The 27,408-nt window shown below is 40.8% G+C and overlaps 2 protein-coding genes across 7 annotated transcripts in view; both read right to left on the bottom strand.

The window, feature by feature from the left end:
• Positions 1-7,815, bottom strand: part of CPN1 (carboxypeptidase N subunit 1) — a 71,421-nt gene extending 63,606 nt beyond the window's left edge. For 2 of the 4 annotated variants that reach the window (XM_058671180.1, XM_058671178.1), the window contains exons 1-2: positions 7,687-7,730; positions 1,722-1,777 (exon numbers count right to left, since the gene is read on the bottom strand). Coding sequence is in view for 1 of the 4 variants with exons in the window: in XM_058671177.1 (XP_058527160.1) it covers positions 1,722-1,742 (21 nt within the window). In the remaining 3 variants the exon portion in view is untranslated. Of the gene's footprint in view, positions 1-1,721; positions 1,778-7,686 lie in introns of all 4 variants that reach the window. The other 2 variants (XM_058671177.1, XM_058671181.1) reach the window with 2 other exon arrangements.
• ERLIN1 (ER lipid raft associated 1) overlaps positions 7,786-27,408 on the bottom strand; it is a 31,479-nt gene continuing 11,856 nt past the window's right edge. For 2 of the 3 annotated variants that reach the window (XM_058671186.1, XM_058671185.1), the window contains 6 exons: positions 26,069-26,142; positions 21,818-21,876; positions 19,928-20,019; positions 10,076-10,165; positions 9,408-9,487; positions 7,786-8,332 (listed from right to left, as the gene is read on the bottom strand). In XM_058671186.1, coding sequence (XP_058527169.1) covers positions 8,111-8,332; positions 9,408-9,487; positions 10,076-10,165; positions 19,928-20,019; positions 21,818-21,876; positions 26,069-26,142 — 617 coding nt within the window. In that variant the 3' untranslated portion in view covers positions 7,786-8,110. Of the gene's footprint in view, positions 8,333-8,432; positions 8,588-9,407; positions 9,488-10,075; positions 10,166-19,927; positions 20,020-21,817; positions 21,877-26,068; positions 26,143-27,408 lie in introns of all 3 variants that reach the window. The other variant, XR_009246465.1, reaches the window with a different exon arrangement.

Consider the following 27,408-nt stretch of genomic DNA (forward strand, 5'->3'; position numbering starts at 1 on the left):
ACGTCCACCATGTAAGGCAGGCAGGCAACGTGGAACATACCTACTTAGTTACTTTTCAAGGAAGTCCCAGTGCAGCTCATCCAAAGGCAGAGAAGAGAAACTGGAGATAGCTTGCTGCTTGTGCCTGAATGACCAGTGATCAGGCCAGGCTGAGGTCTTGGTATGCCAAGACCATTGCTAGAGGGCTCCCCAGGGGACACGGTGTGTCTTGTCATTATGACCTCCCACACAGACCACACAGGTGGAGATCCAGGGGCAATCCCTCACATGGCAGTGATTCAAGCATCTGAATCACCTGCTGTCTCCCAGGGGACATGTTAGCAGGAAGTTGGAATGGGAAGTGGAGCTAGGAGTTGAACCTCAGGCATCTTAAGTACTGTGCCAAACTCCCCCTCCCCTTTGGTTACCTTTTTATGTGAGTTATTCCCTGATTTCCAACTGGCCAGCACTTTTCCTCACTTTATCTTGCTCCTTTCTTATTTAATTTGTTCTGGCATTGTATTCCTCTGGTTTAGACCAGCTTAATCATATCTGGAACTCTTCGAGATCAACCTTCCCATGAGACTGTTCATCCAAGTTAGCAGAGACTATGTAGTACTCTATGCTGCAATATCCATCACGGGTCCATCAATTTTGCAGTCTGGGTTTAATGGCATATGCCAGATATTCAACAAACATTTGTTAAATTGGATTTAATTTTTTTTAAAGACTTAATTTGAAGGGCAGAGGTACAGAGAAAGAGGGACGGAGCTCTTCTATCCATTGGCTCACTTCCCAAATGTAACTAGGCTGGATCAGGCCAAACTAGAGGCCTGGTCTGTACTCCATGCAGGTCTCCTACACAGGTAGGAAAAGTACAACAACTTGGGCCACCTTTCACTGCTTTCCCAGATGCATTACGAGCAAGCTGGATTAGAAATGGAGTAGCAGAAACTTGAGCCAGTGCCATTATGGGATAATGGCATGACAGGTGGCAGCTTAACCTGCTGCCAGACTGCCAGTCCCAAACTGGATTTAGTCCTATGCTCATATTGCTCTCTTCTATTTCATCAGGAAGGTTGCAGTCTTCAAGTTCTTGGCTCCCGTCTGCTCTACCTGTTTTCACATCTCCCACAGGTTGAGGGTTGACCCTTGTGCTCCTGGTGAGCTGAACATATGAGCTTGGAGCTTCCGCAGTGTTGGGAGATCTCTGGGGTGAAAAACAAGTGAAGTGCATGTCTGAGGCAAGACATCGAGCAAAGTAAATTGATGTCAGTGTGGATCTGTCCATCACAGCTAAACTATGGAGTAACAGAACCACAGGGATTTGCTATATCCAATTTGTCAGAATTTCCCTTATATGTTTGGATTCCAACTATGGCTATTACACATATTAAGGTGCAAATTCTAACATTCTTGTAAACGGAGACAAGCAACATAGAAACTTTTGAATAAACTACGTGGTGTAAATAACTCTTCTGGTCTTTCCACCCTTGCATCAACTACTTTATGAATGGGGATGGTCTCCAGCAAAATGGTGTTGACCCTGTGCAAGGGGACTCTAAGCCTAAGGGAAATGTTTGTAGACAACTTGGCTGAGGGCTGTCAGCATGAATATTCCCAGCAACCAGGACACTGAATGCTGCACAACGCAGAACACACAATTTCAGGGGTTTACCGCAGCACCCACTATAGGTCTATTTGCTTAGGACCATGGCACCTCCACATCCCTGGGATCTTACCTTTCTGCAATTAGTTGCCATATTGCCCAGATCACCAGGAACACTTCTTCCAGACCCTGCAGAGATCAAATAAAGTCAATCCTTGGCAAATCCCTTCCTATTCCACATTAAACATCCACTTCTTTCCTTGACTTCTGGCCTAGGCTATACCTCCTCTGCTATCTTCCCTACAGTTTCCATTGCCCTAAAGATTAAGTGCCTCAAGGGAGATTATGTTAAGGGCTACTGTAAGGAATCTGAGTCTGGAAAATTATTTCAAACCCTGTCATGGATTATTAATGTGATTTTGGGTAAAGCAGCCTTTCCAATCTCAGCTGTAAAGTGGAGATAACAGGATAGCTTCAAAATCTTGTGAGGAGTCACAGTGCCTCCAGATGATGACCTGGGCTATGCTCAATAAATGAGAAGTATTATCAGTAAGGAATAAGTCTCTTTGTCTTATAACATTCTTGAGGAAAAGGGACTAACTGAATTGCATCTCAAAATCTAGTAGCATATGGTCCTTGCATTTCCTCATTATCAAATAAACAAATATATCCCATTCTATCTACTGTTCTCTTCAGTGGGCCGGCTGCCTCCTACCCACCCATAAATACTTGACTCGGATCAGACACTGCTTCCTAGAAATCACCAGGCTGGGCTGATGTTCACAAGCGCTCCAATGGTCCATTCTGACATCAATCTTTCTACACTAGTATCCCAGTCCACACCAGGCTCTGTTTTTAATCACCTTAGCTGGCACACAGTTGTGTGCTCAATAAGTCTTTACAAAGAGATAGAAAGCAAAAAAACCAAGTAAGAGTTACTGGAGTGAGTGGCATGGCAGTGACATAGCAGGCTAATTCTCTACTCCATGGTGCAGCATTCCATATGGGTGGTTGTCAGTGTCCCAACAGTTCTACTTCCCATCCAGATGTCTGCTTATGGCCTAGGAAAAGCAGAAAAGGATGGCCCAGCTCATTGGGACTCTGCATACATGTGGGAGACTTGGCTCCCAGCCTTGGAACAGTTCAGTTCTGGACATTGTGGCCATTTTGAGAGTGAGCAAGTGGATGAAATACCTCTTTGTCTCTCCTTCTCTGTAACACTGCCTTTCAAAAAAAAAAAAAAATTAACTGGAATAGGTACAAATCCCAAAGAAGCATGATGTCCTGGGTCTGTTTAGCTGGTTTGTTAATAATGAAAAAAAAAAATTCATGCCTCACAGCTCTGGAAGTGGAAATATCCAAGATCAAGTTGCCAACACCGGGCTTCCTTTTAGCCATACCCATTTATGTAAATGGCCAACTGGTCACATCCTTCTTGGGTTTTTGTTTTTCATTCTTCATATCAGAATTAGGATCCTTCAAATTCCAAGACTTGGTTTCTATCTCAACAGCAAATTCTTTGAATCATTTCTTTCTTCTCACATTTACTACACATAGTTAAGTCACAGAGCTCAGAACTGCCGTTATCATCCACATTTCTAGCAACACTCTGATCATTTAATATCTATGAAGTTTCAAAGTTTTCCTACAACTCCCTTCTGAACCTACACCCAAATCACTCGAACATTCTGTTCAAGCAACACAGGCTTATCCTAGTCTGCTCCAAAATCTTACATCTATTCAATATCCAATTCCAAAGCCACTTCCACATTTCCAGGTATTTCTTACGGCAACACCTCACTCATCTTGGACCAGCTTCCTGCATTAGCCCATTATGCACTGCTGTAATAATACCAGACAATGTAATTTATATAAATAAAAAATTGTTTCTGAGTCTGGAGTCTGTCAAGTGTAAGGTGAAGAAGTTGCACCACCTGAGCTGGAAGGCAGATGTGTAGAGAGAGGCAGGGATGTGGGAGAGGCAGATGATTAGTTATGATAAAACCATCCTCCTAAGATTAATCTACTCACTTCCTCTTATGGCATAATTGTATTTCATTAGGCCCTATTTCCCAATTCTGTAGTATGGGGGATTAAGTTTACAACATGTGCTTTGGGAGATATTCAAACCACAGTAAAATGTCATTCTGAGTTAATGGGTCATGTAATAATGGACACTAGAAGCAATGAGTTAACAAATCAGTCCTAAATGCATATACAAAGAGCCAAGGAGAAAGTGGGGAAGCTGGCCCAGCCAGTTGGTATGTTCCTAGAGGGCCGAGTTTGTGTGAATCAGTAACTGCTCTCTCTCTCAACTTGGGGAACTTAGAGCTCACACAATCAGAAATATGCAGAGACCTCAATAGACTAGTGAACTCACATACCCAATGATCACATGTAAATCCCTTGTTCAATTCTAGTGTGTCTTGTTGAACTAAATAAAGACTTGTCCTGCAAGGATGAGTCAACAGGTTGAAGTTGACTGGACAATAAGATGATGGACTCTATGGTTGGTATATGCTTGCAATGGGGGAATCTCAACTGAACTTGAACTGTGGTTATGCAACAAGGTGGAGGAATCCACCATGGTGGGAGGGTTTGGGGAGGGGTGGGGAGAATCCAAGTACCTATGAAACTGGGTCACATAATACAATGTAATTAATGAATTAAAAATAATAATAATAAAAAATTAGGTAGTAAAAACAACAAAAAAGAAATGTTAAGTAACTTCTCATGGCTGCGTATTAAGTCCTTACATGAAGACTTAGGTAATCTCCTAGGTCCTTTCACCCAAGGTTAACTGTCTGCATCTCACGTATATCCTTTACTCTTTCATGCAACAAAATAGATCACTCACATAGGCCAGGCATTGTGTCCCCAGGGTACAGCATTAAGTCCTTGCTCTTGAAAAGCTTAGGATGAGGCAGGCAGTAAGCATGAAGCATCACACAGATAGGGATATGGCAAGCTAACACAAGCAAGCAGGCCAGGGGAATCTCCCTGGAGGCTCATTAGAAATCAGCAAAGGAAAGCTGGTGCTATAAAGGAGGAAAAATGAGTCAGGCAGAGGGAACAACATACACAGAGGCATGTTCACAGACCTGAGGGACAAGTGGCTCTGGAAGTCAGCAGGGACCAGACCATGCAAGGTCCCACATACACATGCTCTGGACTTCTTCGTAAAGCACACTGTAGAACAAGAAGGCCTGGGGTTGACCTGGTGGCCTAACAGGCTAATATTCTTCCTGCGGCATTGGCATCTTATATGGGTGCTGGTCTGAGTCCCAGCTGCTCCACTTTCGATTCAGCTTCCTGCTTATGGCCTGGAAAAGCAGCAGAAGACGGCTCAAGTCCTTGGATCCTTACATCCACATGGGAGATACAGAAGCTCCTGATCCCCAGTTTGAGATCAGCTCAACTCTAGCTGTTGTGGCCACTTGGGGAATGAACCAGTGGATGGCAGCTCTCTCTCACCTCTGCAATTCTGCTTTTCAAATAAAAATATAATTCTCAGAAAAGCCACAACTTCTAATTATACATTTCATTCTTGCCAGCAACAGGAAGAAGCCACTTCATTTTATTGTCTATCAAAAGACCGTTAGGATAGTTGAAAGGAAAGCTTCCTGTTTTGCATGATACACTAGAATTGGTTCCCAGAGGAATCTGACTGAAGGGCTGCTTTCTCCAAAACTCTCAACTGCTGGTACATCATTCATCAGGAAATTTCCCTGGAAGCCATGTAGAGAGCTTGGGAAGAGTCCTGGCTCTGGGACTGCCATTAACATCTGTTATACCACAGTATTGTGTTTCTGTTTTTAGAAATTTATTTAAATATTTTAAAAATTATTTTCTTTTTATTGGAAGGTCAGATATACAGAGAGGAGGAGAAACAAATATCTTTCATCCATTGATTCACTCCCCAAGTGGTCACAACAGGCAGAGCTGAGCCGATCCATAGCCAGGAGCCAGGAGCCTCTTCTGGGTGCAGGGTCACGTGGCTTTAGGATGTCTTCAACTGCCCTCCCAGGCCACAAGCATGGAGCTAGATGGAAAGTGGGACGGGCAGGACATGAACTGGCGCCCATATAGGATCCCAGGGCATGTAAGGTGAGGACTTTGGCCATCAGGCTACCGTGCTGGGCCCTAAAACTGGCTTCAGTTCCTGAAACTGTTCTTGTTCCACCAGCACGGCTGCCCTTCCCTTCTTCGGTGCAAAAAGCATTTTAGCTTGTAGCTGGGATGGGAGGTTAAGACCTCAACAGGCAGGACGCTGTTCTCCCTCTTCACTGTCGCCAAAGAATCAGAACATCCCTTGCTCAGTTCTAGGAGTTGGGAAACCGGTAGAAACCTCGGTATTCAGAGTCTCATAGCAAGAAGGCAGCACTCTTGAAAACCTTTCAGTAAATGCACTGTATGATTGAAATGAGCAAGAAAGCCTGTTATGAGAAAAGAATTTAGATAGATGAGGGAAAAACACACACAAATCACTGATAGTAAAATAATTTTATTTAGTTTCTTATTTTAAAAAAAGGTAGCATTTCACATATAAAGTTTGACCAAGATTACAGTGTATATTTGCCCAAATGAACATCCCTGAGGGATGGCTAGACTCAAGAGTTCACTGGGGGGCCCAGGAAGCAGAGCTCACAGGGAGTGTAAGCAGGAAGTGTTTCCTTTCTCAATAGCATTTTTCTGTTCTTAATCCTGTCTCAAGGGCTCCTGGCTGCCAGCAGCACCCACAACCATCCATTGGGGCAACTGACTTTTGCTCATGTGAATAGGAAACTTCTCTGCCAATGAAAGCACAGGGGTCAACGATCCAGATTTCCCACAACAACCAGTATTTATCTGCAGTAACAATGACAGGTTAAGTTTCTTATAATGCAAAAGTTCTTTTAAGGAGAGTTTAAAAACACAAAATTCATTCAAAGAGACTTCATAGAATTAAAGAGTAAAAACAAAAGTGATTTTCTCCTTAGTACAAATGCCTCTATAGTATAAGGCCTAAGGAAAAGACCCACTAAAAATTTGGGCTTTCCTGTTCCAATAAAGTTTTTGGCACAACCCATTAGGCTGTCATAAGAACATCAGGATTGACAGCTGAGAGGTTTCTGGAAGTGGTCCCAGGACTTTTCTTATCTGGCTTCAACACAGAATACAAGAGGTGTCTTAAGAAGTGGAACAAGCTTAGCCCTCGTTACGCAGCACGCTGTCCCAGGAAAGCTAATTGGAAGGAAACAAAGGTCCAGACGAGATAAATTTCCCTACAGCCACAGGTTAACTGTCATCCTCCCATGGAAAATCAGATCCACTGCTTGCCCAGGAAATTAGTGGAATCTTGGTCTCCTAGGGAATATGAAAGTTGAAGAAACAACTTTGATTTCAGCATCTCAGGGTCAGGAGAAGAGAGAAAGATGTGCAAAGATGCTTTCTAGACTGTTGCTTGATCCACACCATGTGAGCTTCAGTGAGCTAGGAACCATGGCAGCTGGACGATTTGCTCTTTTGACAGAAGTTCTGGAGCAAATGAATGCACTCTAGATCCAGTTTCAAACATAAAAACTTCCTGCAAGGATACAATACTGTGCAGTAAATGGCCCGGACTTTTATACTGTTTCTACTTCCGGTAAAAACCCTGTCCCAGTCTTGGCCAGAGTTGAGAGGTGACATATAAGGAGTTGTCTGTGGTTAAAAATCAGACCCCTTAATCACACGTGACCTGGACAGTCACACTGACAGGCATCACCCAGTAGAGGGAACAGAAGGGCCTCAGAGCTCTTGGTTAAAGGTTGCATCTCACCCAAACTTCAAGCCAAGCCCGCCCTCTTTATCTCTGAGCCTACTAATGCAATAAACTAGCAGTTAAAAATCTACAAACAATCTCTGGTTAGGTGCAAAGCACATGTCCCTAGCAGGCCACTAAACCAATGTAGAAAAACAAGAAGGTACAAATCATCTCAAGTAAATGATTGCTCAAGTGGAAGATCATTTCCTGGGGAATCTGAGTGGCCTGGGTAACCATCACGTGGGTGAATGCTGGCACCATATCCCAAAGTCGGAGCTTGGGTCCCAGGCAGAGTCCGTCTTCTCTAACTTACCAGATCCTGGCCATCTTCTCTCTGGCTGTGCATATCTTGACTGGTTGAGCACTCACTTCCCCAGGAGACCAATGTAAACATTATTCAATAGATCTCAGCTTAGAAAAACACAGCTTGTTATATATTTAGTGTTTAACATTCCAGTGCAGGCAGTATCTTAGCATCAGACTTTCCCTTATTCATGAGTACCAGTTTGAAAAGGAACACGTACAGGATACGTGATAAGATTACAGCTGAAAAGACTTTGAGAGCCAGACAGCTGGCTCTCTCCTATAATCAGCTGACAAACCAGGACTATCACAGGAGAAGCAGAATAGAGGGAACACAAACTCTTTGCAAAATCTTTAAGAGTCCACATTACCATTGTTCCCACTTAATCCCTTGGGCCACATCTTGATATGGGAGAACATTTCTGCCTCTTGCATCAACCTGTGCTCTCCTTGTTTTGGATGGAGCTCTCTCCAGAGGGTTCAAGAGCCTCCTTTGTAGGGAGCGAGCTTTCTCTTCCAGTTCTAACATCTGAGTATTTCAAACCACAAGAGGAGTCCACAAACATGCTAGGGATGTTGCTTCCAAAGTAGATCTTACTGTTAGAAGCGATGGCCTCATACTTTTTGAGCTCCAGGTATTCCGGGGTCAGTTTGTGCTGTGTGAAGCAAACAGGAGCCAGGCATCAGGACACTTCAGTGCAAAAATCATATCTTTCTCTCCCTCTCCCCCACTTTCCTAACACCCATTTCTCTTACTGCTCTCCTGAGTGAGATTCACAGCTCATCTCTGCATGATGGCCAAAGACCCATCCTCTTTGGTGTGTGGCAATCACAGTAACAGTTCATGTTTTTGATTTAAAGTCTTTCAGCCAGCTATTGCCCCAAAGCAGAATCTATTCATAGTAAAAGGCCTGGGGAAATAGGTTATTTAGGGAATGATTACTATTGATACTAATATTTCTACAGTGACTGAGGGTGTGTAAAGTACTTTTGTATACTCCTCATTTCAGCTAGCTGAATTCAACCTGCAATTTCTGCTGTTCTTGAGGGTACAAAGATCAATGCATTCAGAGTGGCAGAACTTCAAAGAAAGGACCTGGGATGATATCCTATAATCAGTCATCTGTGAATCCATTTTTTGAAAAAAATCCACAACCAAGAAACACTCAATTGGGGACATCTGGAAATAGGCATGCATATGAATACGGCTGTTAAAGCAACTGGTAGTAAGCACTAGTCAAAGTTAGGCGGCAAGGGCCAATGATATAAAATGTCCCAACACATGAGATAGTCTTCAATGATGAAAAAAACAGCTCATCCTCACAGTGTTCTACAGGCTTAACTTCAATGAAAAAAAGCTACCTTGTCTGGACAGCAATTCTAAAAGAACTTAACTTTTTTCCTGCCATTCTTGTCATTTCAGGAGAAGACCTTCAACGTCACTGATTACTAAGCCCTTATACAGCAGCACAAATGAATGGGTTTATGGCATCTGACCTGTGTGTGTGCATTCACATGCGTCTGCCTTTGTCCAAATCCCTCACTTTCATGAGGAACCAGGAGCAAAGTTGCCCCAATCCAGTGAATGCATGGTATTCAACAGCAGGTTGTACTGGTCACTGCCCTTGTTTGACAATGGATAAAGCCACCTCTATCATATAAGAATTCCTGAAAGGAAGAAGAAACACCCCAAACTGTACCAGAAGGAAAGTGGCACAGAAAGCCAGTCACCTTGTTCGAGGTGGCATATTTGTGTGCAGCATAATACTCAGCATCAGCTTTTGCCTTCTCTCGAGCAAGGAATGCAGCATCTGGCAAATAAAACAGTCACGGTATTTAACACAAAGCAAAGTTTCCGATCCATTCCCTCAGCGGTCTCTACTGCCCAATATTTTGACTGTTTACTTCACTTTAATAGTTTACAGGAACACTAGTATTTTTCAAATCCCAGTCCCTAGCCAGCTCTTTCTCAAATAGGAGTATTCTTTCCACTGTTGAGTGACTCCCGGCTGGTCTGAGACTACATGTTTCCTACTCTTGAGCTGCTCCTTCCTCTTCCACCCTTCCCAGCACCTGAGGCCTCACACTTCACCAGGGCTCCAGGATTCAAGCAAAACAGGATCAGACATGAAAGTTCTAGTCTATTTAATGTACTATCCATATGGCTTTCAAACTTAACCTGGGCCCTATTAACACAGAAAGAAAGGAAGCAGTTCAATATAATTCTCATATTTTGAGCCAAAAGGCCCAAATTTAAGTTTAAAATCTTTGAAAAAATTTGTCCATATTATGTCAACTGCTTCCCCTAGATGTGATTATTCCGTCTACAAGCAAGAATCCAACCTGTGAGCAGAAAGGCAGTTCCAGAAAGTCCAAGTAACATCCCTTCCCTAATGTACCTTCAATTTCGGAAATGCGCTTTTCAGTTTCTTTCTCCATCACCTTCTGCTGAAAGCGAATTTTTGCCACCTGTGCAATCTTCTCTGCTTCTATAATTATGCAACAAAAGATACACTCAGAAACATTTCTCCAGCTCCAGAGCCAACTGGAATCAGCAGCACCTGACATCTTATCTACCTAGGCTTTAAACAACTCAAAGAAAGGGAAAAAAAGAAATTTATTTCCTACTTCATTGTTCTATTTTGGCAAAACCAGATTTCTAACAGGTGACGTATAGTCCAGGAGTTTAACAGTTCCAGTGCTTCATGGGGCAATATTACAATACACAAGATAATACAGGAAAAATACTTTATGAAAGCATTAAAGAACAAAAACAGCAACATAAATGGGACAATGATACAACATGACAAGAGAAAGAAAGAAGACAGGTAATTTAAATCAAGGAAGTCCTTTTCAGAGGAATCTTAAAGGAACAATGGTCTAAGACAGGCCAGGAAGCAACAAAAAGAGAAAGCGCAACAGAGGTGATACAGAGCCAGCCAACAGGAAAAAACAAACAAAAAACAGAGACTGAAGACCTCTGTCTTGAGTGAAATATCTAAACTTAGTTTTATCACAGTTAGGATCCCTGTTATTAAGAAACGGGCATGTGGAAAGCCGCAGAAGGTACAACAGAAAGCAGCAGCACAATTCAACTGTGCTGAGAATGTGAGAACGTCGGGAGTTGCAGAAGGTGAATATATACAGGGGAAATTAAACATTTCTTAGTAAATCTATGGCCTAACCAAAAGATCCAGGACAGAATTAGAAAGACTTCAATCATACTTTAAATGCAGTCACTGTAATTCTTAAACAATATTTTTAATTCTCCCTCCTGAAGTCAGTCCTCTGCATCCACAAGAACAGTTTAACAACAGTGGCTTGAAAAATATTCACAAAAAAATCCTGCATCTGTACTGAACATACAGACCTTTTCCTGGTAATTATTCCCAATACAATGTGGTGTAGATATTTCCGTAACATTTACACTGTATTAGGTTTCATAGGTGATTTAGAGATGACTTAAAGTTTACATGAGGATATGTATGTAACATGCAAGTACTAGATCGTTTTGTACAAGGCATCTGCACATCAGAAGAACTGCTTATCTGCCAGGGGGAGCTGCTAGGAGAGAAAAGGCATATCACAAAGATAATTTCTAGCAGTTTTTTTTTTCTTTCTAGAATTCTCTACCAACGAATCCAGGGCACATCTACCCACTTCCCCATTAAATACACTACCAGGGGCAACTAGACTTGAAACTTAAGGAGAAACTTGGAATGAAACCTCAATAAAAAGTGAGGGATCTGGAGTCTGCAGTTGGATCCCAAAGAATCTTGCCTCAACAAAGAGGGATCACCATAGGAATGCCATTCAACACTACACTCTAATTCTAATTAGTATGTGGTAATAAACCAATGAAAGAACTGACCAAACTTTCAGTTCTACAAAAATGGTAGAAAAGGCTAGGAGAAACATTTTCCAACTAGCACCTTAAAAATGCTAGATAGAACACAATAGATTTGTTTTTTAAAGCATGACTGAGCTCATAAGAAAGAATTAAAGATCTTGAAGTAATGTAAGTAAATGGAGAGCTGAGAGTCTGTATGGTGGCAGCTCTGGAGTGGTTATTAGACAAGACTGGGAGAGGGACTTGGGTTACTGTTGCTGTGGAACCAGAAAAGGCCTTAAGACGTTAGAACCAAGACCTCCAGAAGGCAGTAATTCTAGCCAAAGGGGGACAAGAGAAATCCCATCTACCAGCCCAGTGAGAAGCAAACTTTTTTCTACCTAGATACATCACAGAGAAAATGAAGAACATCCAAACGCAGAAACATTTTTAAAGCAAACAAAACAAACAATAAAAACTGATTACTCGAAACAATTACGCTGATAGCATACTGTCAATAAATAGAACAGTACAAGAGGCCAAACGAAAATGAAATAACGCTGCCAAAATGGCTAAGGAAAAATAAGCTTAATATGGTGTAGACTGTAGGAAAAAGAACCATTTGGGAATATAATCAAACCATTTCAAACAAAAGGAATGAAGAAGTTTTCTACTCCCTAGCGTTTACTGAAAAAACTACCAGAGAAAAAAATCATGTCAGAAGCAGTGAGGAAAAAATTACTTACTACTTCTAAATAAAGAAGAAATGTTTACTAAAAACATCAATAATCAATGGGAAGATAAAACAATGTGAAATTAAGACACAGGGCAACGATAATATAAAACATCGAAGTGCAATGAGCTAAAGTATTTCAAGATGTCATTCAAGAAGAAAATAGATTTGTTAATTTCAGATTTTGTCAAGTCAGGTATCCTTGTTATCACTTCTCAGGTAATCACTAGTTATATATTCTAGAAACAGAATGTCAAACTTCCAACCAAATAAAAGGATGAAAAGAATAAAATCATACTAATTAGAACTGAAGAGAAAAAGCGGCAGAGGAAAAAAAACCATATTAAATTGCACATAATTAAACAATGCAAACAGGTATAAATATAGCAGTAACCACAATAAATATAAAAAGACTAAACTCACCAGTTAAAAGACAGATTCTCACATGGGATAAGTTAATAAAATCCAGCTATATGCTGTTTACAAGAGACAGACCTAAAACATAATGACAGAAAAGTTGAAAGTAAAAGGATGGAAAAAGATACACCAAGAAAACAAGTAACCAAGAGAAATCTGGCACAGCCATATTATCATTGGAAAAAACAGATCTTATACCAAAAAAAAAAAAAAAAAAAAAAAAAGTTTAAGGATAAACAGGTACAAGAATCCTGAACCTGAATGCTCTTAATGAAATAGCCCCAAAATTTAGGAAAAAAAAATTATAAGTCAACAAATCCATATTCATAGCAGGGATTTTAATATACCTTTACTGGTAATAGCTAAAGAGGGCAGAAATTAGAAGAACACAGAAGACATAAACACCACACTAAGTCTGTCCTAATGGATATATACAGAAACTACACCCAACAAATAGAGAAAACACACTGAATCATTTCAAATACATACAAGACATTTACCATAAAAGGATCAAAGTATAGCTAGGCCACAAAGCACATTCCAACAAACATTTAAGAATTCACACAAAAGATCTTATTTTTTTTTATTACAATGTAGCAACACTGGAAATCAACAATAAAATCACACCTCCTCAAAAACTCACTGAGCCAAGAATCTTAAAACATATTTGTAATATTTCATGAGATGAAGAAATTACAATGGAAATACATGCTTTTCTTCCATTAGAAAAGACTAAAAGGTAACATATTAAGTATCCAACTCAAGAAGTTAGAAAAGAACCAATGAGAAATTCAAAGAAGGAAGAAAATAAAAATAAATGACAAATAATATAGCTGAGGTTATAATCAACAAAAATAAAACCAAGAGCCCCTCTGAAGAGATAAATAAAATAAGAAAGATCTCTGGAAGAGTTCACCCAGCCAATGGGAAGAAATAAACAATAACAGAAATGAAAAGGGGGCATACAAATACAGTAAACATTACTGAAAATCCTGAGAATACTAAGAATTTATGTCTCTAAATTTTAAATAACAGATGGAATAGAAAATGCTCTATAAAAATAATCAGCAAGATTGATATAAAAGACCTATATTCAATACAGAAATTAAGTCAAACACATTTTACCACAAAGAATAAGTCAACAGAAAAGAACTAAAACCAGCTTGTCCAAGATTTTGACAAGTGAGTTCCACCAGAACTACAGAGATAATATTCCAAAACATAGCAAATGAAGACATTCTCTTCAGCCTATCTGACAGTGCTTAGCCACACTAAAAAAAAGTGTAAGAAAATTATAAGCTATTGTTACTTATAAAAACAAAAGTAGAAACTCTAGAGACATTACCAAAAATCATAGAGAAATATATTTAATCTACATAATGAACAAGTGGGTTTATCCCAGAAAGAGCAAAAACAATTTAGTAACACAAAACACATTTTTTTTTTGCAGAAGTGGAAGAATTGGCTCTTAAAGCTAGATGGTGAGAGACTAAAATAATGCAGAAAAAAATTTAAAAATAATTATGAATATTTAAGAGGAATAAACTTATGGAGAAATTAACTCTCCCAGATAACAAGACCTGCACAGAAGCTATTCTAAATCATGTAATTTTGGAGGATAGGCAAAAAAAAAAAAAAGAGAGAGATCCTACCAACTGAATAAATCATATAGTTATCTTACTATTTGACAGATGTGACATTAGAAATAAGTAGAGAAAATGATGACCTGTTCAATGAGTAGTCCATGACAACCAATTGCTATTTTGAAAAAATAAAACTGAATCCTTATGTCACACTAGATATGAAAATAAAGTCTAAATAGGTTAAAAATCTAAATATGAAAGCAAAACTTTCAGAATGAAAGTATTACTGTGGAGTCAGGTGCAGTAGCCTAGTGGCTGAAGTCCTTGTCTTTCATGTGCTAGGATCTCAAATGGGCATGTTGGTTCTAATCCTGGTGGCCCCACTTTTCACTCAGCTCCCTGCTTGTGGCCTGGGAGGGCAGTTGAAGATGGCTCAAAGCCTTGGGACCCACCCTGCACCTGTGTGGGAGACCCAGAAGAGGCTCCAGGTTCCTGGCTTTGGATTGGCTCAGCTGTGGCCATGGCAGCCACTTGGGGAGTGAATCACTGGAAGCAAGATCTTTCTCTCTCACTCCTCCTCTCTGTACATCTCACTTTCAAAAAAATGAACAAATAAATAAATCTTTAACAAAAAAGTATTTCTTTGGGGTAGAGAAAAAAGTTTTCAAACAAGATAGGAAAGGTCCCTAGCTGCAGGCAACTGCCTAGGCTGCCTTATACCAAGGCAGGAGTTACAATTCTGGCAGAAAAGCAGCCAATAGCTTGCAGGTATTCTGAGCCTAGTTAATGCAAACTCTGTACAAATTAAACATGTGGGTCAGCATAGTTGTCTATTCCATTGCTTCTTTTTTTGAAGATTTGGGGGGACAGGGCATGAAGTTCCTGCAGCAGCACCACAGGCACAAGCTAGCCAGGGGCCTGGGTGTGGATCGGAACGGGGTCACTGGGCCCCCTGTGGTGGCCTAGCAGCTAAAGTCCTTGCCTTGAACATGCCGGCATCCCATATGGGCACTGGTTCTAATCCCGGCAGTCCCACTTCCCATCCAGCTCCCAGCTTGTGGCCTGGGAAAGCAGGAGAGGACGGCCCAAAGCCTTGGGATCCTGCATCCACATGGGAGACCTGGAGGAAGTTCTTGGCTCCTGGCTTCAAATCTGCACAGCACCGGCCGTTGTGGTAACTTGGGGAGTGTATCATTGGACAGAAGATTTTCCTCTCTGTCTCTTCTCCTCTCTGTATATCTGACTTTGCAATAAAAAACAAAATAAATAAATAAATCTTGGGTCCGGCGCGATAGCGTAGTGGTTAAACTCCTCGCCTTGCACGCACTGGCATCCCATATGGGTGCCAGTTCTTATCCCGGCGGCTCCACTTCCCATCCAGCTCCATGCTTGTGGCCTGGGAAAGCAGTCCAGGACAATGCCTTGGGATCCTGCATCCACATGGGAGACCTGGAGGAAGTTGCTGGTTCCTGGCTTCGGATCTGCACAGCACTGGCCGTTGCGCTCACTTGAGGAGTGAATCATCAGATGGAAGACCTTCCTCTCTGTATATCTGACTTGGCAATAAAAATAAATAAATCTTAAAAAAAAAAAAAAAGAATGGGTGCCACTGAGGACTTCTTTGATATACATAAAATGATTTCTGATTTCTGGGGAATTCCACAAACAGTTTTCAGATGGTGAATTAGAAGGGGAGGGTTCGGAGGGCCTCCCTAGGTCAGGCCAAAGCATCCACCTGTGCCCATAAAAGTCAGGGCTCAGACTGGACTGGACCAGGATAGCTATGGCTCCTGTCAGTGCTCGTGAGAGCCATGTTTGGGGGAGGAATGGTAGGAATTATTTGGGGTGCCCAGACTAGGCCACAGCACCAGCACCTGCCAGTGCATGCAAGAGCTGGGGTTGGGGTTGGACCAGGCCAGGCTAGGCCTGCACATCTGCTGGTGAGAGCTGGGACTCAGAGTGGGCCACATGGGGCTTGGCCATAGCACCGCCAGCACACATAAGAACTGGGTAGGAATGGGAATGGTAGGGCATCCTTGGGGATGCCCCTGCTGGGTGTTAGGGGAGGGGGGAGTAGGGTATAATAAGGGTCACCACAACTAGGTCCCTGCCAGTGTGCATAAGATAGGTTTGGGGGCCAGATGGGCTAAGCTAAGCTTCAGCACCTGCCAGTCCACATGACAGCCAAGGTTGAGAGCTGTCTGACCAGGCCACTGTACCCACTGCATTGGCTAATACTGGGGACCAGACTAAGCCTGATCCTGCAAAGGCTGGTGCACACGGAAGCAAGGCCTGAGGACATCGCAAATGAAACTTTTTAGGGGGCTCCCCGATACAATCAGTGCACTTGAAGCCCAGCCTCAGGGAGAATCACATGGACATGTGGTCTGACCTTGAGTACATACTGCAGGACTGGGCCATCTCAGTTGCTGACCCTTGTGCAAGAATGGAGGCATACCTAAATGAATGTGAAAGACAGTCGGCTCACCTATGCCAATAGAAGACTTTGAGTACCTCATCAAGATAGACAGGACAGCTGAACAATACCCCAAGCCAGGCTCTACAACAAGGACTTAGGTCTGTGGGAACACTGAGGGACACAAGGACAAGCAACAGGCCTTAGAAAGAACTTCTCACCTCCAGTGTAAGAAGCCAACAACTTCTCAGAACAGTAAGACCACTTAAGTAACACCCTTTGAACTTCCCCAAGGACCCAGTAGGGAAAATGGAAACATTGTTCTCACCTCCCTCCCTCCCTTCCCACTCTCTTCATCCTAATTGAAGGCCCACATGAGTCTGCAACCCCTTACCTTTATAACAAACACTAAAATAAAATTTAAAAATTAAAAAGACACAAAAGCACTAAAGGTAAAGACTCCCCAAGTGGCCGTAACGGCTGCAGATGAGCTAGCTGATCCAAAGGCAGGAGCCAGGAGCTTCTTAGTCTTCCACAAGGGGTGAGGGTCCCTTGACTCACAGCAAAACCAAATATATACAAACTTTGAGGATATCATGAAGTTCAAAGACAAGCCAAAACTGAATATTTGCAATGGCTAAATATGAGGTAAGTGTCTAAGAGAAACATATAAAAACTCTTTATGAATCAACTCAGAAAGCAAAAGGGCAAATAAGGATAAGCAACAAGCAATCCACAAACAGAAACTGAATAAGCAATATATAACATTCAACTCTAATACTACAGGAAATTCAATTTGAACTCATACGGTACCATGTCTAACACCAAAGTGGCATAACATTTTTTTAAAGTATGATTCCAATGGTTGCAGACAATGTGCAGAAACTGGAACTCTCATGTTGAAGGAAGGATAAAACGGAAGACTCGCTTTAGACAGCAATCTTCCACAATGCTAAACATGAAGCTATGCATTCCCCTTACTGAGGAAGTCTACTTCAAGGCATGTATTCTAGAGCAGTGCCTCTCAAATCACTTGTGGGAAAATACTTTGTCTTCCTATCACTCTACCAGGAATCAATGTAACAAACTCTAACAAAAAAAAAATTACTAGGAAAAAATGCTATGAAAAAACATAAAAATATAACCTCCGATAAACTTATAAAATTAGTGTTTTAAAACACTGTAAGAACTTCTAAACAAAATCCTATTGGGATCTCTTAAACACTCATTCTCAACTTCTATACTCATAGCACTATAGCTCAGGAACAAAAAGTTGATGACAAAATATTGACTCACATGAACACTACTACTTAGGTCAACTCTTCCATGTTTGTGCCAAGAAGAAACAAAAAAGGACATTATTATTGCAACAGTTTGTAGTAAGAAGAAACTACAAACTACCTAACTCTTCATTGGTAATACACCAGAATAAACAAGTCTACTCACACAAAAAAATACACATCAGTTAAAAATGAAGTGGGAGAGTGAGCACCTAGGATAGTGGTTAAGGCACCTGTGTCCCACATTAGGGACGTGTCTAATTGGTTCTTGGCTCTGTTCCTCATTCTAGCTTAGCATCAACTAGAGGCAGTGGTGATGGCTCAAACTAGTAGGTTTCTACCACTCATGCGGGAAGCTAGACAGAGTTCATGACTTTGGTCTCAGCCCAGGTTCAGTCACTTGTAGACATCTTGGAAGTGAAATACTAGACAGGAACTCTCTCTGGATCTCTAATTTAAAAAATAAATAGTTTAAAAAATGAACTACGGCCTAGTGACTAAAGTCCTTGCCTTGGATCCGCCGGGTTCCCATCCCCGCTGCACTACTTCCGCAAGTTCCCTGCGTGTGGCCTGGGAAAATAGTAGAGGATGGCCAAAGCCTTGGGACCTTGCATCCTTGTGGGAGACTCAGAAGAAGCTCCTGGCTCCTGCCTTTGGATCAGGTAGCTCAGCTCCATCCATTGTGGTCACTTGGGGAATAAACCAACAGATGGAAGATCTTTTTGTAAATTTGCCTTTCCAATAAAAAATAAGCTAAATATTTTTTAAAAAATAGAACTAGATCTAGATGTATCAATCTAATTGAAACTCAAACTATTAGCAAAAAATTAAGTAGGTACCACTTTTGCAGTTTTAATTAGGTAAATCAATTCTTTTTTTTTTTAAAGATTTATTTATTTTTTATTATGAAGTCAGATGCACAGAGAGGAGGAGAGACAGAGAGGAAGAGCTTCTGTCCGATGATTCACTCCCCAAGTGAGCCGCAATGGCCAGTGCTGTGCTGATCCCAAGCTGGGAACCAGGAACTTCTTACGGGTCTCCCATGTGGGTGCAGGGTCCCAAAGCTTTGGGCCGTCCTCTCCTGCTTTCCCAGGCCACAAGCAGGGAGCCGGAAGGGAAGTGGAGCTGCCGGGATTAGAACCAGCGCCCATATGGGATGCCGGCACCTTCAAGGTGAGGACTTTAGCTGCGAGGCCACGCCGCCAGGCATAATTAGGTAAATCAATTCTACAAAATGTTTATTACATACTTACAATAAAAGTGTTAAAGAGTAGAAAAAACATAAATTTCAGAACAGAACCTATTAGAAGGTCAAGAAAAAAACTAGGGAAGGGCACAAAGTAGATTTCAAAAAGATGTATTTTTTTTAAATGATTTTAAAGATATGGCAAAATGTTAAGCCTTAATTGTACTATCCTCTGCACATGTCTATATATATGAATTTTTTAATAAAAAGCATCTTGAACTTTCAGTATCACCTGGGCATCTAAGATGAAAGTCTAATACAGTGGCCAACACAATAGTCCAACTAGCTAATCCCTCACATCCAAGCACAGCATCCCATATGGGCACTGGTTTGTGTCCCTGAGGATCCACTTCCAATCCAGCTCCCTGTCTGTGGCCTGGAAAAGTAGTTGAGGGCAGCCCAAAGCCTTGGTACCCTGTACCTGTGTGGGAGACCTGGTGGAAGTTCCTGGCTCCTGGCACAGCAGCATGAAAGCAGATTGGAAGTACAGCAGCCAAGGTTTGAACAAGCATTCCACAGAGAGGAGGGTCAGCACTGCAAGCAGTAGCTTACCCTGTGGCCACAATGGCAGTCTATTTTAAAGGCGTTAGGACATTTGAATGTACAATGGAGTTCCCAGAATTCTATACTACCTATGATGGAATCTTATTTAAGTTCTCATCAATATTCAATATGAAACTGACAAAAACACGACAAGCTCCTAATTACATCCTTCAGCACATTCATTTCAGAAAGAAATCCAAGTACCTATAATGGCCTTTTTCCTCTCAGTCTCAGCTTCTTTCTCCACAACTTTTTGCTTCTGTGCAGCTATAAGAAGTTTTGTCTTCTCAGCTTCCCTGAAAAACAAAACACGATAAACTTAGAAATGGTTGTTTTAGTAGGCAGGCATGGTCATAAATATGATCCTGCGGTAGGCTGGAAGGTCATTTTTCAGCAGGAATCTTTCTTATTTATTAGGATGCATAAGAGAGGGATTACATACTTGATTTTACTTATAGTGGCTCTGAGGTTGAAAGAGTAAAACAATTTGACTCAAATCACTCAGAGGAAGAAAAAAAAAATTCAGTACATTTGAATTTCAGGCTTTTTTCCTTCTAACTGTAAGGCCTGGGTCCTGGATGAGGTTATAAATGTCTCCTTTTGCCCTTAGGCCTCCTGATAGGTCAAACAGCATCCCTGTGTTATTCAGAAAAAGGCCCCCCCCCTAACGGCAGATGGGGTCTGGGTGGCCAAGCCAACTGAGGCTGGAGTTCAGCACCTTCTCGCCTCAGGTCCATGCCCAGGTTGTGTGGTGCTGTTGTACAGAACATAAAGCTACCTGTTAGTTACCAGTGAAGCAGGGTTCAACATAAAAACAAAGTTCTTAAGGATGTGCACTAATAATGGAATCAGCTTGGCCAATTGACTTCACTGAATGTGTAAGTGGTCATTAAATAACCAAATGGCACAAAGAGTTTAAAAATCAGATTCCCATCAGATGGGAGGCTAGACTGGACAATCCCAGGGTGACTTTTAATTTTGGAATTCTTGCAGTCTATTAGAGTTTAAAAATCCAGAATTTTCTAATACTAACTCCAATACATGACATGTCCTCCCAAAGCCCCCATCCTTTGCTAACATTCATGAAGATATGAAATGATATTCTGAACATCCTGAGTTATTTGATAACAGAATTAAAAAAAAAGAGTAATTTTCCCACCAGCAGCAGTGATGACATTTAAAGCTGAAGGTTTCCCAGGCTGTGCTTTTTCCTATAATTGGCACAAACTCATGATTTCCCTAGTCTGACATATCATACAGCTTCAAAGAAATGAGTTCCTTTTCTACAACTCAAAAGGGAAAACAAAATTATGCACTATACACATAGGGACTTGGGAGTAAAAAGACTCCGCATCATATCATCCTACCAACCAATAGTACTCCTCCTTGGACCCCTGGCATTTATGTATTTATTGTTTTCATGACTTCTGCAGTTATTTTTGTAGCGTAATTCTTCAACACAGATTAGTACTGCCATTTCAAACACAGTACCTATTTCCCTTACTTAGATACCATCTAAAACACATAGAAACCAATATGTGAAGCAAGTCACTTCTCACGTCAAGCCAGTACTGGACATATACAAGAGAAAACCATCAGTAGTCAACTCAAGCAAGACCTCCTTCCCCAAAGGCAAGTCACAAAGATTCAGTTCTATTTTTAATACATTTATATATACAATGGAAACCTGAACTTCATACCACAAAGTGTCTGTTCTTACCATTACAACACAGTAACAAGAGACAGGCATTCTCATCAACCTTTGGAATCTAAGACTTTCTCTCCTCTATTACTACTTAATTCAAGATACTATTCATGAACAAATTATTGTTCCTGAGCTTTCCAGAAAGGTTCTACAGCAAAATGTATCTTTACCCCTTGAAACTGTCTCTACAATGTCCATAAGAGAAAGGCAGTAAGAGGCCAGTGAGAATTCAGACACAAGAACAGGCATTATCACTAAATAAAAACACACACGACAGACTTACAGAGCACATCCCACCCAGAGTACATTATCCTTGCTTCCTCTACGTTGGTGCTTTAGGAGAGCCCTAGCCTACACAGAAATACTGGTACCCCATGCATATTACTCACATTAACTCAAAATTTCTTCTTATGGCTTCTGGGATTTTGGGCTTTGTAACACGCACAGCCTAAAAAATAAAAGTGAAAATACCAAAGCATATTTGAAAAACAAATCTTCAAACTAAAATTTTCTATAAGAATCCCTCAAATGATACCAATGAAATAACAACTATAATGTAGCTATCCACAGGTATATGTGGAGATACCACAACAAAATCTGTTTTCCCACAATCACACTGAGAATCAGATAAGCTGCTTCCCCGCTTGCTTAAATGCCCAACTACAGGAAAAAAAATCACTCTACCCTCTGACGAAATAAGCTTCGGTAAAAAGGTTCTTTCTTAAACAATGTCTTACAAAACTCATTAGTTCAATATTTTCACTTTCCTTGCAAACTTGTAAGGCAAAGAAAAAAAAGGAAGGCTAAGCTCAAAAACTTTCATTGTAAAGGGCCCGGCGACGTGGCCTAGTGGCTAAAGTCCTCGCCTTTAACGCCCTGGGATCCCATATGGGCGCCGGTTCTAATCCCGGCAGCTCCACTTCCCATCCAGCTCCCTGCTTGTGGCCTGGGAAATCAGTTGAGGAGGGCCCAAGGCATTGGGACACTGCACCCATGTGGGAGACCCGGAAGAGGTTCCTGGTCCCGGCTTCAGATCGGCGCGCACCGGCCCGTTGCGGCTCACTTGGGAAGTGAAACATCGGATGGAAGATCTTCCTCTCTGTCTCTCCTCTCTGTATATCTGACTTTGTAATAAAATAAATAAATCTTCATTGTAAAGTCTGAAAGCAATCCAAGACAAAGAACCAAAAACCAAGCTGAGAACATGTAATTTCATATAGTATGTAATGAATAAATGTTATCATTTGCTAAAACTGTTATCAGTCACTCTAACCGTACATATTTAGTCCAAAGGCTGAAAGGAAAAAAATACCAATCAATAACTTACATTCTTTCTCCCTGAGATCTCAATGGAACAAAGTCTGTCTTTGCAGAAGTTATTCCGGAGACCCTGTGTCCCTAATCATGGTGTGCTGACATCACTGGGATTATCTACGTAAGAACTGCTATTTTCTCCTGGCAGACTTCCCTACATCAAGGACTTGATCTGGCAAAAGCTTATTTTATTTTTAAAAAGATTTGGGCTCAGCGCGGTAGCGTGGTGGTTAAGATCCTCGCCTCGAACGCGCCGGCATCCCATATGGGCGCTGGTTCTAATCCCAGCGGCCCAGCTTGCCATCCAGCTCTCTGCTTGTGGCCTGGGAAAGCAGTCGAGGATGGCCCAAAGCCTTGGGACCCTGCACCCGTGTGGGAGACCTGGAGGAGCTACTGGCTCCTGGCTTCAGATTGGCTCAGCTCCAGTCATTGCGGCCACTTGGGGAGTGAAGCATCAGACGGAGGATCTTCCTCTCTGTATATCTGCCTTTCCAATAACAAAATAATAAATACATCTTAAGAAAAAAAAAGATTTGGTGATTTGTTTGAAAGCCAGAGCTACAGACAGAGAAAGAGACAGATTGACCTTTTACTCACTGGGTTACTCCCCAGATGTCCACAAAGGCCAAGTCAGGGGTGGCCAGCCCATAGGCAGGAACCAGGAGCTGCATCTGGGTCAACATGTGGACAACAGCAGCCCAAATACTTGAGACATCTTCCACTGTTCTTCTCAGGCTGTTAGCAGGGAGCTGGACAAAAGTAGAGCAGCTGGCACATGAACTAGCGCCCTTGTGAAGTAGTGGTTTTACCTGCTGTGCCACAATGCCAGTCCCTATCAAATGCTTTTGTTTTTATTAATCAAACATCTTGCATCCTTACCTAGACGGAAACTTTAAAATACTTAAAGCAACATGGCACTGCACACGTGAAAGGAAACAGTCAAATATGCAGATAATTTTTCAGACTATTGTAGCTAAAAATGAAGATTACAGTAGAAGGGAAGAAAAATTCATCACGCATTGAAGGTAAGGCATGCAAGGAACATAAGGAAGAATCTGATCGAGATTTGCAGAAGTTACAATTCAGAACCAAAATTTGTGAGAAATGCCAGATTTCACTATACAACAGACATAGAACAGATGACTTTCAATATGGATGGAACTCACCCCAAAAGAACCATACTATTACCTTTAATTAACAAACTGGCTATGAGTCATTTTAACCTTAACATAAAAGAAGCACAAAATAACTTTTTAATTAAAAAATCCTTAAGAGTCCAGCACTGTGGCATAGTAAGCAGCATTCCACACGGGTACCAGCTCACATTCTGGCTGCTCCACTTCTGATCCAGCTCCCTGCTTATGGTCTGGGGAAGCAGCAGAAGATGGTTCAAGTCCTTAGAGCCCTGCACTGACCCAGAAGAAACTCCTAGTTCTTAGCTTTGAATTGGCTCAGCTCCGGCCACCGCAGTCATTTTGGGGAGTAGTAGACCAGTGGATGGAAGCCCTCTCCTTCTCTCACTCTACCTTTCAAATAAAATAAATCTTTAAAAAAATTTTTCTGAAATCAAATATGTATGTTATCCCTCTATCATAAATCATTGGTGAATTTCACTTTGTTCTTCATTCCTCTAATATGTTTTTCTTATAACATGTAACGTGCCTATTTGTATAAAAATATCCAAAACATCTATACAGAATGACAATGAATCAGGTAGGAAGAAAAATAAAAATCCAACAGATAAATTGGTAAAGCTTATGAACAGACAACTAACAGATGAGAGCATATACAAACAATAAAATTCTCAGAACTGCTCAACCTCACTGCTAATCAAGGAAATGAAAATCAAAGATGACACTTGCATAACTTCATTCCTACCCATATGCAAAAATAACCAGATGTGACTGGTCCCACAGCTTGTAAGACTATGAGGAAACAAGTATTTTCACAGTCTGATGGTAAAAACATAAACATGTACAATATTTTGAGAGAATTTGTACAAAGAAGGGCATGGATCATGATTCTTCATTACACTATTGTCTACTAACAGCAAAATATCGGGACAGAGAAATGACTAAATTGTTGGTACGGAATTCTACTATCAAGCTATTAAAATGAGTGAGAGCTCCAAGAAAGAATATAGGAAGAATCCAACAATCTCTGCCAGTCACAGTCATCATCTTCAACATTAAATAACCATTCCAGATACTAGCAAGAAGATTCTACAAAATTACTTTTGACATTTCAAATGACCTCTCAACTTTAGCAGTTTCCTCTCATATCTGTCTGATAAATGACACAGCATGAATGAGGCTAAAGGAAAGAACACACGTAAAACAGTGCCATGACCAAACACACACACATACACACACACACACAAAGGAAGCTCCTTTATCTTTAGACGGAGAAATATTCACCATAACAATCAACAACTCATCTATCAAAGTTTCTGAGATAGGACAAAAGAATAGTATTAGCACTTTTCAAGGACTACACAGCATGTGGTTTTCAAAAAGCATTGACCACACACCCAGTAAGAATCAAATTCATCTGACATCCAAAATAAATACCATCCTCATATACTTAGGTAAAATGAACAAAAGTTTCACAGAATACTAAATCTCACTACATACCATTCTTTTTCCTATTCTATTCCATTTTGTTTAAAACATTGGCCATGACCATTAAAACTGCTTTTACAAATCATCAATAGATCTCAATCCCAAATCTGAAAACATGGTGATTCAGAAAAGCGTATAAACTCATGCCATTCTATTTTCCACATGATACCACCAGGCCCACTACTATATTCACCTGGTTTTTACTCAGACTATCCCACCCACTGAAATAGTCAGTTCACAATTCCCTCTCTCACATAAATTCAAAGAACTTTTCCAGACCTACTTACAATCTCAACAAATTTGCAATCCTCCCAGGCTTGAAATGGTCTTATTCTTACAGTAAAAAGCATCCTGTGAACGTCAACTGAAACTTCGTGAGATCTATTCTATTGAGAATTATGGCTCAACTCTTAGACCTCAATCCTTTCTTCATAAGCTGAAGGCAAAGCTGACTCACTGACTCACACAGGGGGAAATGAGCATCAGTTCATCGCTTTTCCCTAAGGGGTCACAAGAAAATGTCACTACTGATAAGCTACAGACTATTTTATTTTGGTAGAAATATAAGGCCAAAATGAGAAAAATATTCTATAAATTACCATAGCACTTCAATTAAATAACTGCTGAATAAACAATCCGATGATGGAAAGAATAAACTTCAAGCCCTCAAAATTCTCAGACAGCTGCCCTTGGCAAAGTACTTACCTGTATAGTGAGACCAGGGGCCATAACGTTTAAATCTTTCTGTAGAGCTTGCTTCAGGTTTTCATCGATTTGATCTGTTTTTGAAGCCAAGAACAAGAGATCCTAGGATACTCCATTTTTCTCACACTGTATTAATGCCAAAATAAAGGGCATGACCTAATAACCTAATCATTAGTCTGAAAGTGTCCGCGGTACTATTCTTTTACAGAGCTTAACCTGCTTCATATATGTACTTTCCTTTTGTGCAGAAGACAACTGTGATTATCTAATCAAAAAATTAAGAAAGAAGATGACACAACTAGTCTGCTTATCCAATAAGCTTATTATTAAACTTAATTTTGGATAAACTTCTTTATTGGGTAATTTAAATAAGATTTACTAAAAAATTATTTACTGTATAGAATAAACATACTCCATAGATAAACTAAGTCTCCTGCTTAATCCACAGCTACTAACACATATTCTGATTCTCATAAAAAAGCAAATTTTTCTCAAGTCCATATTTATTTAAATTCCCAAGTAAACTAAATTTCATTTCCACACCTTAGCTTTACATACAGTTTTGGATTTAAAAATAGAAAAACAGAAAAAAAAAAAAAAGAAAAGCTCATAGCAAAGTCTGAAGCACACATACAATATACAGTACAATGTTGTCACTTCATGTGGCCTTGTAACTCATGAATCTTCTTCTTCCTCCACTATTAAAATGGCCAGAGATGTGACAAATCAGGACTGACTTACCAGTTTCTTCATATGCCACTGCAGTGGCTCTCAATCATATATATATACACATATATATAGGCATATTTTAAATTTATGGACCATCTCTGATTCCCTCTAAGAAATTCAACAAAATTTTCACAAGACAGAATTCTATAAGCAATCAACAACAACAACCCATTCCCTGGTCAGAACTTTCACTATCACAACAGAAAAGTAATTTCTGCAGCAGAGTTCACATAGCAGACCTGAAATTACATTCCTTATGCTAAAAGGTCTAAGTGTTCATTGGCAGCCGGGAGGTTGGATTTGGGAGGGTTTCCATCATTTCCAGAACTGATACAAGTAGCTCACTATGCCTAAACTGTCTACACAAATATTATGGTTCATGGTGAACATCTGCTTCTTCTGGAAGACCAGAATTTAGGGATGGGCTAGCAGAGGGAACATAAAGGACCAGTCCCCAACAAAAACACATGGCCCTGAATCTTTAATGAGCTTCCCCAGGGGACAACACTTCCCCTGTGTTTCTTGCTGCAACTTGTTACTGGGAGAATTTGCAATCAACCTATGTTGACTCCACTCTAAAAGGACTCTGGGAAACCTGTGTTTGGCTTCCT

Source organism: Ochotona princeps, chromosome 13 (genome assembly GCF_030435755.1).
Source record: "Ochotona princeps isolate mOchPri1 chromosome 13, mOchPri1.hap1, whole genome shotgun sequence".
NCBI classification, from domain to species: Eukaryota; Metazoa; Chordata; class Mammalia; order Lagomorpha; family Ochotonidae; genus Ochotona; species Ochotona princeps.